At 42.5% G+C, this 17,674-nt stretch overlaps 1 protein-coding gene across 1 annotated transcript; it reads right to left on the reverse strand.

The window, feature by feature from the left end:
• Positions 1 to 763: 763 nt before the first annotated feature.
• On the reverse strand, positions 764 to 13,899 carry klhdc10 (kelch domain containing 10). Its single transcript, XM_083655435.1, has 9 exons — positions 13,734 to 13,899; positions 11,927 to 12,148; positions 11,252 to 11,406; positions 10,595 to 10,743; positions 8,368 to 8,452; positions 7,263 to 7,329; positions 7,118 to 7,165; positions 6,799 to 6,938; positions 764 to 3,958 (listed from the first exon to the last, which is right to left on the reverse strand). Exons 1-9 carry the CDS (start codon positions 13,846 to 13,848, stop codon positions 3,749 to 3,751), a joined length of 1,191 nt encoding a protein of 396 aa, XP_083511561.1. The 5' UTR covers positions 13,849 to 13,899; the 3' UTR covers positions 764 to 3,748.
• Positions 13,900 to 17,674: the final 3,775 nt, after the last annotated feature.

The following is a 17,674-nucleotide window of genomic DNA, read 5'->3' on the forward strand; positions in this document are numbered from 1 at the left end:
CAAATTAGTGATAGCACTACCTGCACCAGCCAGTAGGTGACACACACACACACACACACACACACACACACACACACACACACACACACACACACACACACACACACACACACACACACACACACACACACACACACACACACACACACACACACACACACACACACACACACACACACACACAGAGACATAGCAGTACCCATAGCAGTACCCATAGCAGCCAGCAGCAGGTGCCCGGTGCACTTCTTGGGCTTAAAGAAGACCTTCAGACTATTTGGTCTCCAGTCCTCACCAATGCACCTTTTGTTCTGATCATTTGTTTGTGTCTAAAAGTTGTAAGCAATCCAATAGTATGCAGCACATTTCATGCTATAATCCAGTGGTTCTCAAATGGGGGTTCGGGGACCCTCAGGGGGTTCCAAGGTGTCCCCAGCCAAAAGGAGGGTAATTTATTTTACATATAATTCCATTCATAAGTAACACAATGACTATTTTGGTCATGGGTTTTATACACTTTCTGTAATAAAACATCTAAAAGCATCAATCTTATTATCATATGGGGGACCGTGGGACAAAATCCTCTCAAATGGGGATCCGTGGTCTAATCTTTGTCAGTTTAGGGGCCCCTCATGTGAAAAAATTTGAGAACCACTGCTATAATCTATCAACAGAACCTAAACAAATCAAACTTGAATTAGGAATTGCATTCCATAATATGGCATGCCAGATGATTAGACAAGCAAAGGGTAAAGGGAAACAGAAAAAGCTATATACAGTACTTTTATTGACTGAACAACACATTCACATATACATGTCACCATTTTAGTGGTCGCCTTAAAATTATTTGTCACAAAGTCAAGATTTGACGGAGTCCATATAAAATGAGGATCATGACCATGCAACTAGTAGACTGTTATGCAGAACATAAAAAAGGGGGCAAGGTAAAGAAGTACAGGCAGATTCATGCATTCGTGGGAAGCATCATTAATCAAATTGGCTAAATCCCATCCTGACCAAGGTCCCACCTGACCTGACCCTGCTCCACAGTCCCACCTGACCTGACCCTGCTCCACAGTCCCACCTGACCTAGTCTCGCTAGCCAGCCTCTCTTCCTTTCTGTAGAGAGGCTGGCTAGCGAGACTACACCTGACCTGACCCTGCTCTCACACCAGATTTAAATCACATTGGTCACACAAGGTGCAACAATATTTGGCATCAGTTAACCCTTGTATTGTCCGCGCAAAATCACATAATGCAAAGTGATTTCTTTTTTTTTGGGGGGGGGGGGGGGGGGGGTTCTCACAGTATGGTATATGTAAAAGATTAGCACCAACATTGAGTTTGATAGATTAAGATTTTTTGTGCAGTGTCAAATTTGAAGAAGAATCCCCCATTATAAAGCCCAAAAAAGTGCTATTTTTGGGCCTTCAGCTATTTTTTTTTTTTTTTTTTTACAAAAATTATGCATTTTATTACTTTCTCCGGGTTTTTTTTGTAGGTAACGTTTCCAATTTTAAGAGTTTACTGGTCATTACAAAACTGACGTCATTTTGATGGCATCATTTCCATATTTACAAAACGGACTGTTTTTGAAATCACACAAAAAGGTATAATTTGATGTAAATAAGCTCTATTGACCATAAATTCCAATAGAAAGCATATGGTGGCAATGGTTTGGAATGGAGTTGCTAACAAGGTACAACACAGAATTGAGAGAAAATGTATGGTCCTTTCATAAACAGTCAAACCAGAGCGGGTCAATTTGACCCAGGAGGACAACAGGAGGGACTATTTTGAATAAAACACCCCAAATTAAATTAGTTAAAATTAATTTAATTTAGGAAGGGCATAGTACGACCCATATGGGCATAGTACCACCTATATGATTTTCGGAAAACCAGATTTCTAATGGGAAAACTTGGGTCAAATTGACCCGAGGACAATACGAGGGTTTAAATATTGATGAATCAAACACCATGTGAAGTGTATTGTTCACATTACCATGGCACTGATTCAAAGTGCTTTTAGGATGAATCCTCATGACAAAACATACTGTTGTAATTCATCTTTACAGCAATATCACTACCAGTTTTCCTATAGGCTTAATATGCTGCACCCTGCCCTGTAGCACACCTGTGTCTGGCCATTCACAGGCAGTGAATTAGGATACAAATTTTCAATTTTTGCCAAGAGTATGTTGACTGATTACATATAACGGTAGCATAGTTCAAAGTGACAGCAGAATGTAAATTGTTAAAACATTCACTATACTGTTAGTCATATGGGAATGGCAGTCATAATACATGACAACATTGAAAACTTGAACTGAACTTCATGTCCTTTTAAACATGCAAAGATTCTTTACTGCCTACATTTGTGTTATTTCAACAACATTGAAAGTCTGGGAAAGGCACTGCATCATAGAAATAAATGTTTGTATAAGCCAGCTACTAAAGCAACTCCCCTGCAAAAGTATTATGTTCCATTTCATCAACAGAGATGGAGTGAAGTTTGAACAGAATTAGATTAGTCTTTATTTGAATAAAAGCATTTTAAAGTATTTTTTTAGGAGCACCAAATTCACAGTGATGTATGGTTTGGTTTACAAATGAGAACTGCAAGCAAACACAGGATGAAAATTAAGATATTGTACTGTTTTGAATAAAGCATTACTGATGCATTCTGAAGTTTGACCCCCCCCCCCCTCTTCAGAAGTTCCCTGGCAATCAAGCTGTAACTTTGTGTATCAAAGAAAACACTGGAAATGGAACAGCGCCAGATTAGGCAAAACCAGCATTTGACTTTTCTTCACACACTAATGAATAGCATACAGGTGGAACCAGCAAATGAGACAAGTGTTATCAACCTTAAGTCTGGCAGTTTAATTACTGCATGTCACTTTTTACACTGACTTTCTAAAGTCAGTGTAAAAATGTGAAAGTCAGTTTCTAGTGTCCCTCGCTGGCTCGCCCGCTGACCTGGCAGCGCTCATTTGTACCGTGCCTCATTGGTTTTCCCTCAAGGTCTGTCCCGCTGCGCGGGCTTGCAGAGGCAGCTCGAACTCTGCGCGGCCTCGCCCGCTCAACTGTGCATGCGCAAAGCGCATGCACAGTTGAGCAATTGTGCGCCATGCCGCCCTATTATAATAGTAGGATAACCAATGCTTGGATTTAATTCCAGCCTCGCGGTGCATCTACTGAAAAATAAATGCCTACAAGTATGCAAGACAAAGTGTGCAAACAGCAATATTTGATGGTGAAAACACACCAAGAAACTGCTTTAGTCCTTCAAATAAATATGCATGCAGCTTTCCTCTGAAAGAGCACTTCTAAAAGTGGTAAAGAAGGGTGATAAAAAAAAAAGTTGAGGAAAGAGTCTTTGTTACAAACATGACATGGTGAAATTAAGTATTTCCAGGAGTCATTGTTTGGAAGAAGGGAAGGCGTGATTCATGCCTTGCAAAGGCAACTTGTTGTAGAGATAAATGGTGACAGGGTGGTTTGAGTAAAATCCATAAAACATTCCACATTTACTTTCCTTATAATCATCATAAGTGCAAACAAATAAGAACAAAAACAACAAAAAAGGCATCCCATTGTTTTTGGTTTTAAGGCGGGGCTACGTTAGGTGGGGGAAGGAGGGGGCATTTTCCCGAGAAAGAAAGATATCCTGTGCTGTCAGATGTCGTCTCCTCCCATCCCGGCCTTTCCCAACCATTTGACTGTCCCTCCTCCGCTGTGCGTGTGGCCTATTTCAAGCGTTGGATGAGTTCCTGTGTGAGGCCCAGGTTGAGCAGCTGCATGGTGGGGAGTGAGCTGAGGTGGGGGAAGGCCTTGAGGAGCCTCTCCCAGCACAGCTCCAGCAAACTGGGCACAGCCAGCCAGATCTTAAACAGAGAGCCAGTCCTCTTGTTCTCCTGGATGTTCACCACGCCGCCATGGATGTACATGCAGCCGGCCTAGGGAGGGTGGGAGGGAGGGAGAGAGAGAGAGATGCATACATGAGTGTTAACACATTGAGTGCCAAGGACGTCTGTGGACGTCCTAAAAAAAAGTAACGAGAAGTGCCAAGGACGTCTGTGGACGTCCTAAAATCATAATTCATATTATTCCATAATTCTGCTGTTTAAGGTCGTACCCAGCCAGTGAGCATGAATCCCTTCAAGGGATCACACGGCGCCACCTTAAAAATCTACACGGGAGCTGCGCCACCCACCTCAGATCCTTTACTTTGTGCAGGAGAAAGCGGAGAAAGCCGTGATCAAAGAGACACCGATGCATGCTGCAGCCAGAGCCATATAGATTGCTCTGTCTGCAGCTCACAGTTGGCTGCGATCCGCGCCCACAACTGAGCTCTTCTGCCTCTGTCTATCTGTCTGCATATAGTTTCTCCACACGATTACCTGCCAGAAAGGCAGCACCCGAAGCCGAACGGCCAAACCTTTTCCTGCAGTCCCGTTTGCCATTTCCTTGTTGCGCTGGGATCCGCCCGGGGCAAAAACGGAGGCTGCGAAAATAGACTGTGTGCGTGTGGGGAGGAGTTTGCAGCTCAGGGGTGGAGAGGGGGGGAGAGGGGGGTGGGGCACGCAGGCTGCACAGAACTACACCATGTCACTACATCAGAAAATAGTAGCTAGAGTCAGTGAATGTGCTTGAAATTAGAGTGCAAAAAGTATTCATAAAAGTGACTTTATCTTGAAAAGTAAAAAAAGACAGCAGAAAACCCTTGAAAGTGCTCTTCTTTCAGAGGCTGTCATTTCATAATGGAACTGTCTAGAAACAAAATTTCTTCTTTGAAAGAAGCAGGAGTGTCCAATGTTTCATTAGACTCCAGCCCTGTCCATATAGCCCTAATAGAAAAAATTCTATAGCTGTTTTCACCTGAATGGAAGTGAATCTGGCACAGGCTCCAGACAATTTTACTGAAGCGCTGTGGCACTCAATGTGTTAAGCTTGTTGTATGGTCGCCGCGCCAGGCGCGGGGGAGGAGCAAGGGCCGCGAGCCGAAAATGACGTCAATTCGTTGGGCGCACCCCCCGCGTTTCTAGCAGCGGGACACTCTGCACGGCTTCTCTCCAAACATGGATGCTTTCGAGCCACTGAGCCCTGAACACTGAGCTGTGTTTTCACCACATTTCTTGACCCATGTGGTAAACTTTGATTTGCAACTGTTCGTTTTTAGTCATTTCAACAAGTAAATGTGTTGTGTTGAGAGAGATTAAAAGCAGCACAGAGTAGGCTATCAGGGCTGAGAACTGAAACGGCTATTCAGTAAAAACAAGTTTGGTGATTCATTCATGTGCTGATACACGGTCGTTTGAGAGTGAAAGCGCACTCAGTACTGCACATAATAGCGTTTCATTGTGACTTTTCATGGGCTGTTCTCACCATTACCATTGTACAATGTAACATGCTGATCACTTGGCTGCCGTTCTGACTAGAGCCCGACCGATATATCGGTTCACCGATATTATCGACCGATAATATACCGATACCGATATTATAACCGATAACGGTATCGGTATCGGCCGCTATGTTGGCCGATATTTTTTTATTTTGTATTTTTTAAGTCATAGACAACATGTTGTGTATATTTGATCTTTTTTCTTAATTCAAATTATATTTTATATTTGTTATATTTGTGTTTTGTATTTCTAGTTATTTATAATTATTAAATCAATTGATGTCAATTTGGACAATAAAGTTTATTGATAAGCTGTAAAATATCCTGCCTACATTACATATCTCAAGTCATATCTTTGTCAAGTGTTTGATATTTGAGGGATCATTGCAAAAACATTGTGTAATATAATGTGTACCGTATATTTAATATAAGAATATCGGCCGATATATCGATATCGGAATTTTTTTTACTCCCTAATATCGGTATCGGCCTAGGCCTAAAAAATCCAGTATCGGTCGGGCTCTAGTTCTGACTATAAAAGCATCGGCCCCGGCGCGGAGTCCGCACGTGATCTGCGGAGGCCTGCTTTGGGGAGCCTCGCTCGACTATAATGAGACCTTTAGTCAAGCATTATCAGGGGGCAAAAAGTGCCCCCAATAATTATAGGAGAACGAGTTGTCAAATGTTCACATGTGAATTGGATAACTGCCCCTCTCGGGTCACTGTAGGCGTTTAGTTGGAGCCTATGACCGAGGGATTGTTTACAGTGCATTCTGGGCAAGAAAACGAGCCATTTCAAAACAAGAAAACAAGTGAGCACACAGCCTGAGACTGGAGAAAGCACAGCAGCCAGCACACAGCCTGAGACTGGAGAAAGCACAGCAGCCAGCACACAGCCTGAGACTGGAGAAAGCACAGCAGCCAGCACACAGCCTGAGACTGGAGAAAGCACAGCAGCCAGCACACAGCCTGAGACTGGAGAAAGCACAGCAGCCAGCAGTAGCAGAAAATGCCAACTCACACAAAAAAAAAAGAAAAATGTTTCTACTAATTACAAAATGTAAAGGAACTTTGGTTGGTCAGGACTCAGTATGCTTGAGCAAGACTGATTTTGACCTCCTTGTGGAGGGAGGCAACACATTAAATTCATGAAAAAGAAGTGTACAGGAGGACTGTGAAATCAAACCTACTATCATTTCTTAGAGAATGTCATGAGTTCAGATTTAGACATATTGAATTACTTTCATTTAATTCCCTTGCTGTGTGCATACTGAGGCTTGTTTTCGCTAGCAGGAAAACAGCCACTGGCTACGGGCAATATTGCTATTCCAGACTATACACATAGGCATTTGGCCCGAGACACAGAGGGACCATAAAGGGGAGTGTTACACTAACCGGGGTGACGGCAGCACAGTGGAAGTAGGCTGGCTCAGGCATGACCGCCGGTAGTTTACTCCACTGGAACGACTGCAGGTTGATCTTCCACAGATCAGCTAATATCAGCTCTCCATTGTAGCCTCCACAGATAAAGACATCTACAACAGAGAAGAAAGGCTCAGCAACATGGGGTTGTTGCGGGTTAGCTGGTAATGAAGGTTTCACAGATGAGGGGGTGATACCATAGCTCAGCGGTACTTTATCTTTGAACTAGTATTTAAACAAAGGGATTACAAAATAATAGTTAAGTTATCAAGTGATAACCGACGATTCTCACCATTTCGTATTTGCACACAGCTGTGACATCTTCTAGGGGCAGGATATCCTGTCAAAGTCATGGAAGCTTTAGAACACATTGCAATGGGAAATCCACCAGAAGAACAACAACAGGCTTAACAGATCATGTGGAGCAACATACATACCTATTTTGTCATGAGGTTTAGTTGTAATCTCCTCCCAGGAATTGGTCTCCAGATTGTAAGCATGTATCTATAACAAATAAGCCAGTAACAAAGGCAGATCTCAACATCAGTGAAAACCTCTCATCATTGTCTTACCCTCATGGCCTACCTGCACAGTAATTAGCAGTCTATATATCCATGAACACTCCTACATATATACTACGAGTATTTTTGTGATCACCTAGTGATCAAGATGCATTTGGCTTGTGTACAAGTAGGGGTTGACCGATTAATCGGCCGGCCGATTAATCAGACCGATTATTGGCATTTTTAAATAATTGGCATGGGCCGCTGCCTGCCCTCACAAGACTGATTATTAAGGCTTTGAAGTCGATCAGACAAACGGTTCTCGAGATACGCGAAGAACAGAAAGACAGAGAGAGAGACAGACAGACAGACCATGCTCACATTATAGTATAGATGTATAGATTAATGCAGTTGAATGAGGTCTCTCACATACGTGCTCTCCCTAAAATAGCCTAGCAGTCACTTCTGAAATCTACTGCATAACCCAATGTATTTTTCTATTTCATAAAAAAAAAAAAAAATCTAAAGCATGTTACTGGCTAAGATAACCATTTTATATTAGATGTATTTGTTATATTAGATTTTCAATGCGCATGAATGGATAATGGAATTATAGGCTACTTGTTTTTTTTTACCCAAATACTCTCATTCATTATTATATTTAAATTGTTGTATTTTATAAAACGATTTTTTTTTTTAAATAATAAAATAATAATAAAATATAAATAAATAAATAATAAAATAATCTGCATTATATATCGGCCATCGGCCACCCTGCTCTCTAAATATCGGCATCGGCCATTGAAAAACCCATATCGGAAGATGAAACTAATGTAAATAGTAATAGATGCGGTTGATGAATATTAATTCACTGTTCAAACTACCTAAGATCATTTTGTTCCCTTTAAAATTGTTGTTTCAATGATCCGGGTGCAAATTTTTCTCAGAGGCTTTCTTGGAACATTGATCTTCAAAATGTGGCTGACATACAGTACAGCTTTGGTGCCGCGTTCAATTTGTTATGAGACTGGTGATGTACCTTGTCCAGAGGGTAAGATGTCCACGATGTTCCTCCTCCCAGAATATAGATCCTCTGTCCATCGTGTGCTATTTCATGTCTGTACCTGTGACACACACAACACCACGTCACTTACCATCTTAAAGGAGTGGGCTGATACGTTAAGCAAGTTAAGTTAAAGTCCCTGGAAACCAGAAATATTTTCTTATTATTTAGCATTTTGAGTTCATCACATCACAGGAACCTATGTTAACTCATTCTCTGCCAGGGTCATTTCGGTCTGTGTGCTCCCAGTGCCAGGATTTTGAGCATATTTCCTGATCTTCCAGGACCCACAGAATATTCTGTGCTAGGAATAAAATTACACAACATATCTCACAATAAAGCAGAGACTCTCTTCTTACCCCTTGTAAAAAACTGAAACTCTCCCATGTTTCCTTGTTTAGTTACAAGCAGTGGAAGTTAGCTTGTTTTCACTAAAAATGCCCTCCTTTGGACAGAAATATGAGAAAAATAGGTTTTTAGTGAAGGACACCGTTTCAAGCAGAACTCTCTTTTGAGCCTTTTATTTTTTGCCTCAGTGACACATCAGACATATACAGTATTTGTTTTCCCAAATAAATAAATAAAAATAAATAAATAAGAGAATGTATTTTACAGTTGCCATGTGGATTTTTAGCTTAGCTTGATAAAAGCATAAACAAATGGAACGAACCCTTATGTGGTCACACTCACACTCTCTCTCTCTCTCTCTCACACACACACACACACACACACAGGAATAACGAGTGCTGTAACGTTACCTGCTGTCACGTTACCTCTCATAACTAACGTTAGCACAGAAGATCACACAATAGCTACGTTAGTGCTGTAAACTTTGAAATGTTTATGTGACACATGTTTCGCCTTGGTTGCTGGGGACGGGTGTGTGACGCGGTTTGACGCGTTTGACGTATCCATGTGATTCCCCCTCCCTTGAGTGTGAAGGGAGCTCTCCCTTGAGGGGGAAAGCTGGCAAGAGGAAACGTGAAGCGAGTCATGCCGGCGGCATAAGTTATAAACAATGCGTGACAATTATACTCGAATGTTGTGTGTGTGATCATTTCATCTCAAACGCGATACAAAAAATAGGCTACTTTTTACCATCGTCATCGCTCTCTCCAAGTGGCACTCATTTCTCCTCCTCCGATTCATCTGTGTCAGACCAGAACGCTGTGAAGCGGAGCCTTCGTCGCCATGGCGCTCCGTCGTGGAGCAATAACAAAAACGCTGGCGTCTTCCTCGCCATCGTCGCCAGCCGAGAACTCTGGATCGGACTCTGTTTCGACCACAGGCTCCACCCATAAATACTAAACTAGCGGGTTCCTTTTATCAGTTTGACTTGAAACAATGTCACAGGCTGGGAAAGTGTCTGATGTAATGTAAACAGCCAAAACATGAAAGTACGTCCGAGTACGTCTTTGGCACAGAACGTCATTGTTAAAAGTACGTCCGGGTACGTCTTTGGCAGAGAATGAGTTAATAAGCCACCAGCCAAATTTGAACGATGATGAACGTCGCAAAGTATATAAATTTAGGTTTGACAGTCATGGCAAAAGTCATGAGAATCAATTAGATTTTAGAGTGTATTTTCTCCCGCGGACTGTGTGGGCGTGTCCCGTGTGTGTGTGCGTGCAAGACTACAGGTCTCCGAGAGAGAGAGAGAGAGAGAGTGAGAGAGAGAGAGGGAGGGAGGGAAACGGAGAAAGAGAGAGAAGGAAAGAGAGATGGAGTGCGTGTGTCGAACACACACACACACACACACACCGTGTGTGTGTGTGTGTGTGTGTGTGTGTGTGTGTGTGTGTTCGCTTGTTGCTTGGAGAGGAAGAGACTGTCAAATTTTGCATTTGAGCACCTCGCTCTCTTCAACGAGGAAGTGGAAATCCAGACCTTGTAGAAAAGTGTCGATTTTAAGGCTTTGGGTTGAAAGTAATGTATCATGATTTCTGAGGCACACAATTACTAACATAAGACCCTAAATAACATAGTTAGAACGTTTTTGTGGATTTTGGGGACTTTAAAGATTGCTGCATGATGCATCAGTACTCCACAATGCATAGCTACTCAATGAAACAGCAAAGGTTTCAGTGCCTGTGTATACGTTTACTGTTGTATCACCCGTTCATAAAAAACAGATCACACCACTTTTGTTGGACTACTGGGTTTGTACTAGACTGAAAAGCTCCCTCGCATGGTCTGATCCTACCGTTCCTCAGGCAGGTCGTGGGGGGTGTTGTTTGGCTTGAGGTGGATCCACTCTCTGGTGGTCAGGTCCAGCCTGTGCAGGTCTGTACTGTAGATGTAACCTGTCGTCCCTCCAAACACATACAGGAAGCCGTTTATAATGGCCATTGCCTGGAGGAGGGAAGGCAAACCGCAGTCTAATGAATGACAGCTCTATTAAATCAGAGTGAAAACGTTGGTGTATCCAGTAAATGCATTTTGAAAACCTCATCCAAGTTACAAACAATAATGACAAGTCTAATTTCCATGAGAAATGATTGGGAGTGCTGTGCCCAAAAGGCACGAAGACTTGACTTCTATTAACCATAAGGAAATTAGTCAGAGCACAGACATCTGACATATTATAACCAATAAGACTGCGGATTATTTAGAGCACAGACATCTGACATATTATAACCAATAAGACTGCGGATTATTTAGAGCACAGACATCTGACATATTATAACCAATAAGACTGCAGATTATTTAGAGCACAGACATCTGACATATTATAACCAATAAGACTGCAGATTATTTAGAGCACAGACATCTGACATATTATAACCAATAAGACTGCGGATTAGTCAGAGCACAGACATCTGACATATTATAACCAATAAGACTGGATTCCTGGGGTTACCTGTCCATAGATTCTGTTGGGCTTCTTCCCCCGACAGTTGAGCAGTGACCATCGCTTGTACTTCACGTTACAAACGTGAACGTCATTCCCGTTATTTTCACCAAAGGGGATGCCGGTGCCACCAAAAACTAGCAGGTTGTTGCCATGCAAAACAGCTGAAGGGACACAGGGAGAAAACATAAGTCATGTATGCTTTCACAGAGTCACTATAATCCCTCTGTCCTATGAAGTAACCAAGGCACCAAACACTGAGTTTAAATAAGTGACCCCCACCCACAGTCATCTTGGGATAAATTGTCACATATTTTAGGGTAATTTTTAGGTTATATTGATGGTATGGCCACTTTAGCATCCCCACCTAAGCTTGACTTGTAAAGAAGTCATCTTTTACATGCACTTAGCTGCAGTGGCTCCTCCCTACACCTGGAAAATCGCCGCCACAGCTAGATAAATGTAATTACAATGAAAATTCATAATCTACAAATAAGAGTTGCAACTGTCCATGTATGAGGATATAAATATCCAAGTAAGAAATGATCCTGAAACTGCCCCAGCAGTGCAGCAAGTTCTCAGAATCAAAATTAACCCTCCCTGCTATTTTTTTTTTTAATCAATAAACAGTGAATTTATTAAAGTGTCCACAGTCCAGGACGATTGGAGATAATGATGGTTTACCCGACATGGAGGCCAGCTCCGTGGGCATGTAGCCCTCTGTGCGGATCTGCTGCCAGGAGCCCGTGGCGAAGTGATACCGCCAAAGCTCCCTGAACAGCGGGTAGTCCTCATTCTCTGAGCCACCTGACTCATCGTAGTCCGGGTTGTACCCTCCGAAAACATACAGGTTTGTGTTGTCGGCGACACAGCGATGCCCACTGCGGGCAGGAGGGGCACGGTGACCTGGGGAGGGTGGGGGACAGTGTTACATAGGGCAGTGATTCCCAAGCAGGGGTATGTGTCCCCCTAGTAGGGATACTTGAGCAGCTTGTACATGGAAAGATTAGGAATTACAATTTATTTCCAAAATGATAAAAAAAAAAAAAATCCAAGTAATTTCATAAACGCATGTCAAAACTGTGCAGTGCGCACCACCATCCAACTAGCTAGCAAACATGAATAAATAGCTCAAACGTCCAGTTGCTGTCACTCCAGATTCATGTTTAGGGGAGCCTGGCGACAAAAGGAAAAAAGAAGCCAACCCAAGCCAAGCTTGTGACTCCAGCAACATGGCAAGTGGAAATTACAGTAGAATTGTAGGTTGTGAGAAGATATGTCATTACAAAATTTGGCACAAGGCGTTCATATGTCTCTTTCTTATACAGGCTATACCTGGTTTCAACTCATTGCAATTTGTGATTATAAAAGCTTTGTTTTTAAAAGGATTGTTCAGGATTTATCAAGCCACCTCCAACCACCAGTTGTCAATGCATTCAATGGGGTAACGTTATAAGACCATATATTTACACCTATAAGTGTACGGAATGGCTTGAATGAATGGTATTAAGAGTAACACTCTCATCTCTCAGAATGAACACACCACAATTTGAGTTTATCCTGCTCAGAAAAACAATGTTGGCAAAAAGAGAGTGAGTTGCTGATCTATAAAACAAAAGCTGCCCAAGTGGAAGGCTGAGGCGTCCAGAACTGGCACCCCAAAATGAGAAGTCACACTCACATCTATAGTTAAATTTTCCTGCCCATGTCTAGATTAGGTCTATGACCATGCCTGTATATCTATGAAAGACTGCCAGTCAGTCAATAGCCCCATAAAGTGACCCTACTACTGCACGAGCGTATATACTAACTAACAACAGTACAGTAGTAGGGTCACTTTATGGGGCTACACACACACACACACACACACACACACACACACACACACACACACACACACACACACACACACACACACACACACACACACACACACACACACACGTATAGTCAAACCACGACCACAATACCTGAAACCCCAGTTGTGGATGGGCTTGCTGTGTAGGTAGGTTAACAACTGAATGTGTGAAAACACAAACACAAAACGAGATCTCGAAAAATGGGTGTACTCATACCAGTTTAGCCTCGATTCGACTATTATTCAATCTCGTTTATGAGTGAAACAAGATTGGATAGTCGAATTATGAGGCTAATTGTGTCTGTTGGTGAACTGGTAACACCACAATTATAGTTATCTGTATTTGAGACGAGATCTGATAGAGCCACATGGAACATGTCAGAAATCAGAGCTTGCTAAGCTACCAAAAATGCAAGCAGGTTTTTCTTGGTTGTTTGCTGTAGCTAGTGTCTTGCTCATCAATGTCACTAGTAAGGGCAACGTTTAACGTTAAATGAATGCAGTGTAAAGCTGCTTTTGTGTGTGTGGATTCGATCTCAATCGTGCAATGATTATTTGCTTGGTTTTATGTGACAACGTTAACTTAAAGCTAGTTAGCGTAGCTAGCATGCCTTGCTAATGTTGTTGACCGACCTGCTAACATTACAGCGAGCGGCGGCCTGCCTGTCAGCCTCTCGAATTTATTCAGCTGGTCTGGACTGCGAGCACCTTCAGCGTCCGACATCGTTTCCCCGTTATTACAGTCCATTCCTGGGAAATGTTACATAAAATGAAAGCAAAATCTTTTAAAGTGCTGGTAAAACATTATAGCTATACTCCTCTCATTCAGGGCCATTCACAAATTGCCCCCCCCCGGCCTCAGAAAATGGACCAATCAGAAGAGTCGTTATTGGTGCGTAGCGGTACGTAGTAGTCTGGGCACCTTCCACCCCGCTTTTTGTCATGGGGCGTAAACCACGGAACCAGAATGAACACCGGAAGGCAGTGCGCCAAAAAACATCTGTGTTGCTGTTAGCTTGATGTCTCTTCCATCGATTAATTGTCTGATGCAAAGCTTCTGTATTGGCTTAAAAGATGTGAGATTGTGAATCCGCAATGTTTCTAAAAGAACTTCGGTACGTCCATCTTTTGTTTTGTTGTTTGCCGTTCTGATACTTGGGTCAAATTGTCAAGTTAACGTGAAAGTTGACGAGCTAGAAACGCTGCCATCCGGTCTAGGGCGGGCTCTAGGCCGGAACCAGTAGGGTGACAAAATCAATTGTGGGCGGGAGCCAGGCTCTTTCTCGCCGAGAAGAGCCTGGTGACGCAAGGTTAGTACGTAGCGTCAGGAGAGCAGGGCAGGGCCACGCCGTGCGCGTCTCATGTCTCAACCGTGGTCACCGTCTCAACCGGTCTCAACAACAACACAGCACAGCAGCAGGCCCCAGCAAACAGTTTGCGTCCATATTATTTCATTTTTGAAGATGAGGCAGGAGAGAATGATTGAAAATCCAGTGCTCTCACCTACTACTACTAGGCTAATTACGTTGCCTGGGTCAAGTGACATCACTGATGACATCACAATTGCTTGAGTGACATCACTGATATTGCTCGTGTGACATCACAATATTGCTGATGGCATGGCATCATTTTGCATGAGTGGCAATTTTAATTCATAGCCCAACACTTCACACAGCGCTTCAATCACTGTGTGGGCGGAGCCTCTTCCCACACACCTGTCAATCAAACAGTGTGGGCGGAACCTCTATCACCATGTGGAACTTGTGCTGCGTTCAAAAGAGCTCGTAATTGTTGTAAGAAATGAGGAGAGTCATACTACACAAAGGAAAAGTTAAAATAATTCATTAACTAAAACTAAGGCAAAATAACTAAACACAAACTACATCAAAAACACACTTTGAGAATGCTGAGATGAGTCTGATCACATGTGCCTGCCATTTATGTTATGGTAATGTAGACAAAAAAATAATTGATTGGATTTATATAGCGCCTTTCTAGATAGGCTACTCAAAAGTGCTTCACATATCGGGGGGGGGGGGGGGGGGGGGGGGGGGGGACTCAACTCATCCACCACCGATGCGTAACACCCACCTGGGTGATGCACGGCAGCCAGTTTGCACCAGAATGCTCACCACACATTAGCTGTCACTGTGAAGAGTTGAGGATTGAACGTGCCAATTAACAAGGGATGATTAGGTGGTCATGATTGAAGGAAGGCCTGTTTGGGAATTTAGCCAGGGCACCAGGGTTACACCCCTACTCTTGCGAAGAGTGCCAATGGGATCTTTAATGACCACAGAGTCAGGACCTCGGTTTGAAGTCTCATCCGAAGGACGGTTCTCACTCTCAGGACAGAGTTGCTGTCTCTGCCCTAGGGCATTGGGGAGATTATTCATCAGACCATTCGGATGGGGAAGAGCACTTCCTACTGGTTCTCCAACACCACTTCCAGCACCAGTCTCCCATCCAAGGAGCATCCTAGGCCAGACCTGCTTAGCTTCCCAAGGAAAGCCAGTTATGTATGGAGGAGCCACTGGTGCTAAATCAAGATCAAATAACTACAAAATAGTGTTTGTGTAGGCAGTGGAGTATTGGTTGAAAAAGTATTCTTAGTTGATCAAAACAATGGCAAAGGACAAGTGTGACCAGTGGCCAACATGTGTTACAACCATGAACTATACAAGTGGGGAGCCAACCAAAACCATCAGACAGGACACCAGGAGCTGGATACACAATAATCTTTATTACAAAAATATAGAAAATGTTAAAAACCCCAGCCCACAGTCCAGGTGTAGTATAGGTCCCACAGTGTCTTCTGTCCGTGTTCCCGAACACCTCCAGGGAAGCTACGGGGGAATAATGAGACAAGTCACTTGACTGGGCAGAGGCCCAGGCTCCCGAGGGAGATTGCAAAACCAGCTAGTGGTCAGAAACTGTCCAGAACAATGGCCAAAAAAAAGGAAGGAAACAGCACTGCAAAATGTCACTGCAAATTCACACGTGATTTAAGAACCTCTTGAGTATTTAGCTTTCTACTATGGAAAGTTTGAGGGAAGGGGGGGGGGGGGGGGCAATGCTCCACAGTAAATTCACACGTGATTATCAACTTCTTCACTAATCAAAAGGACGCTTTACACCGCACGCCAAAAAGGGACAGCTATAGCTGCCGTAGCAGGCCGTTCGGTAACACTTTGCGTAGTTATTGAGGAACTAGTCAGGAACTAACCATTAGTTCATGAATAGTTAATGATTAGTTCCTGAATAGTTAATAGGTAGTTCCTTAATGGTAGTTACTTAGGAACTGACCATTAGTTACCATGTTAACGAACCAGTAAGTAATGATTACTTCCTTAAAAATATATATATGTTTTATTTCGCTAGTTCATGAGTAGTTAATGGGTAGTTCCTTAATTACCCTTAATGGTAGTTCCTTAAATATCCCTAATAGTAGTTACTTAAGAACTGACCATTAGTTACCATGTTAACGAACCAGTACGTAATGATTACTTCCTTAATTTTTTTCTGCTAGTTCATAAGTAGTTAATGGGTAGTTACTTAAGAACAGACTATTAGTTACCATAGTTGTTACTAGGGAATTAATCATTAGTTCATGATTACTTTACCATTAGTTACCATGTCTGTGCCCCCTCAAGTAAAGCAGGGCTTCATGCTTAGTTGTTACTAGGGAATTAATCATTAGTTCATGATTACTTCATTACTTACATATTTGTGCCCCCTCAAGTAAAGCAGGGCTACATACTTAGTTGTTACTAGGAAATGCATCATTACTTCATGATTATCTTACCATTAGTTACCATCACCCTACCCTATAACAAATAGATAGCTCATTTGGTAGAGACTAATAATCTTGCGTTCTTGGGGCCAAGGGTTCAAACCTCACCTGGAACAACTCTTGTATTTATTTGTTATAGGTAGGGTGATGGTAACGAATGGTAAGATAATCATGAACTAATGATGAATTCCCTATTAACTCATTCACCGCCAGTTTAGGACTGCCAATATTTAGCACAGGCCAAAGATTTTCATAATTGTTGGTCATCTTTCAAGACCCACAGTAAATTATCTATTAGCACCAGAGTGATTTGCAATACCTCAAAATGAAGATGTACGTCTCTGGGTTCACCAGGAAAAAAAAGTGAGCTTTTAGCATGTTCTGTACTCTACTTATAGCCATTTATATACACCCTGTTTTCACCCAAAAGTTCTCTCTGAGAAAAGAAATTGCAGAAAATGGCATTTATGTACACAGCACACAATATCAGGCAGAACTCGCTCTCAATTCTTTTATTTTGAACTGTATTGACATCAGACATGTAAATATTATTCATTATGACACAAATGACAAAAATATATATATATGAAGTGCTTTTTTTACATTCAACAATACAGTTTGCTCAGTGTGAGTGTACAGACAGACAGACACAGACACAGACACGCGCACGCACACACACACACACACACACAGAGAGAGAGAGTTCTCTCCACAGTTGCTGCTAGATCGCACCTCCTTCCCCCTCCTTCCCCATCAGCGTTTTGCCTCCTCTGCTGCTCGT

This window comes from Poromitra crassiceps (genome assembly GCF_964638095.1).
Source record: "Poromitra crassiceps genome assembly, chromosome: 2".
NCBI lineage: Eukaryota > Metazoa > Chordata > Actinopteri > Beryciformes > Melamphaidae > Poromitra > Poromitra crassiceps.

What these genes read in the sequence shown, in the direction of transcription:
- klhdc10 (XM_083655435.1), bottom strand. Translation starts at nt 13,848, where the DNA reads ATGGACTGTAATAACGGGGAAACGATGTCGGACGCTGAAGGTGCTCGC. An exon ending in CACGACCTGCCTGAGGAACG is followed by an intron (nt 8,453 to 10,594) that starts GTAGGATCAGAC and finishes TGTGTGTCACAG; the next exon opens with GTACAGACATGAAATAGCAC. An exon ending in ACTGTGCTGCCGTCACCCCG is followed by an intron (nt 3,959 to 6,798) that starts GTTAGTGTAACA and finishes CACCCTCCCTAG; the next exon opens with GCCGGCTGCATGTACATCCA.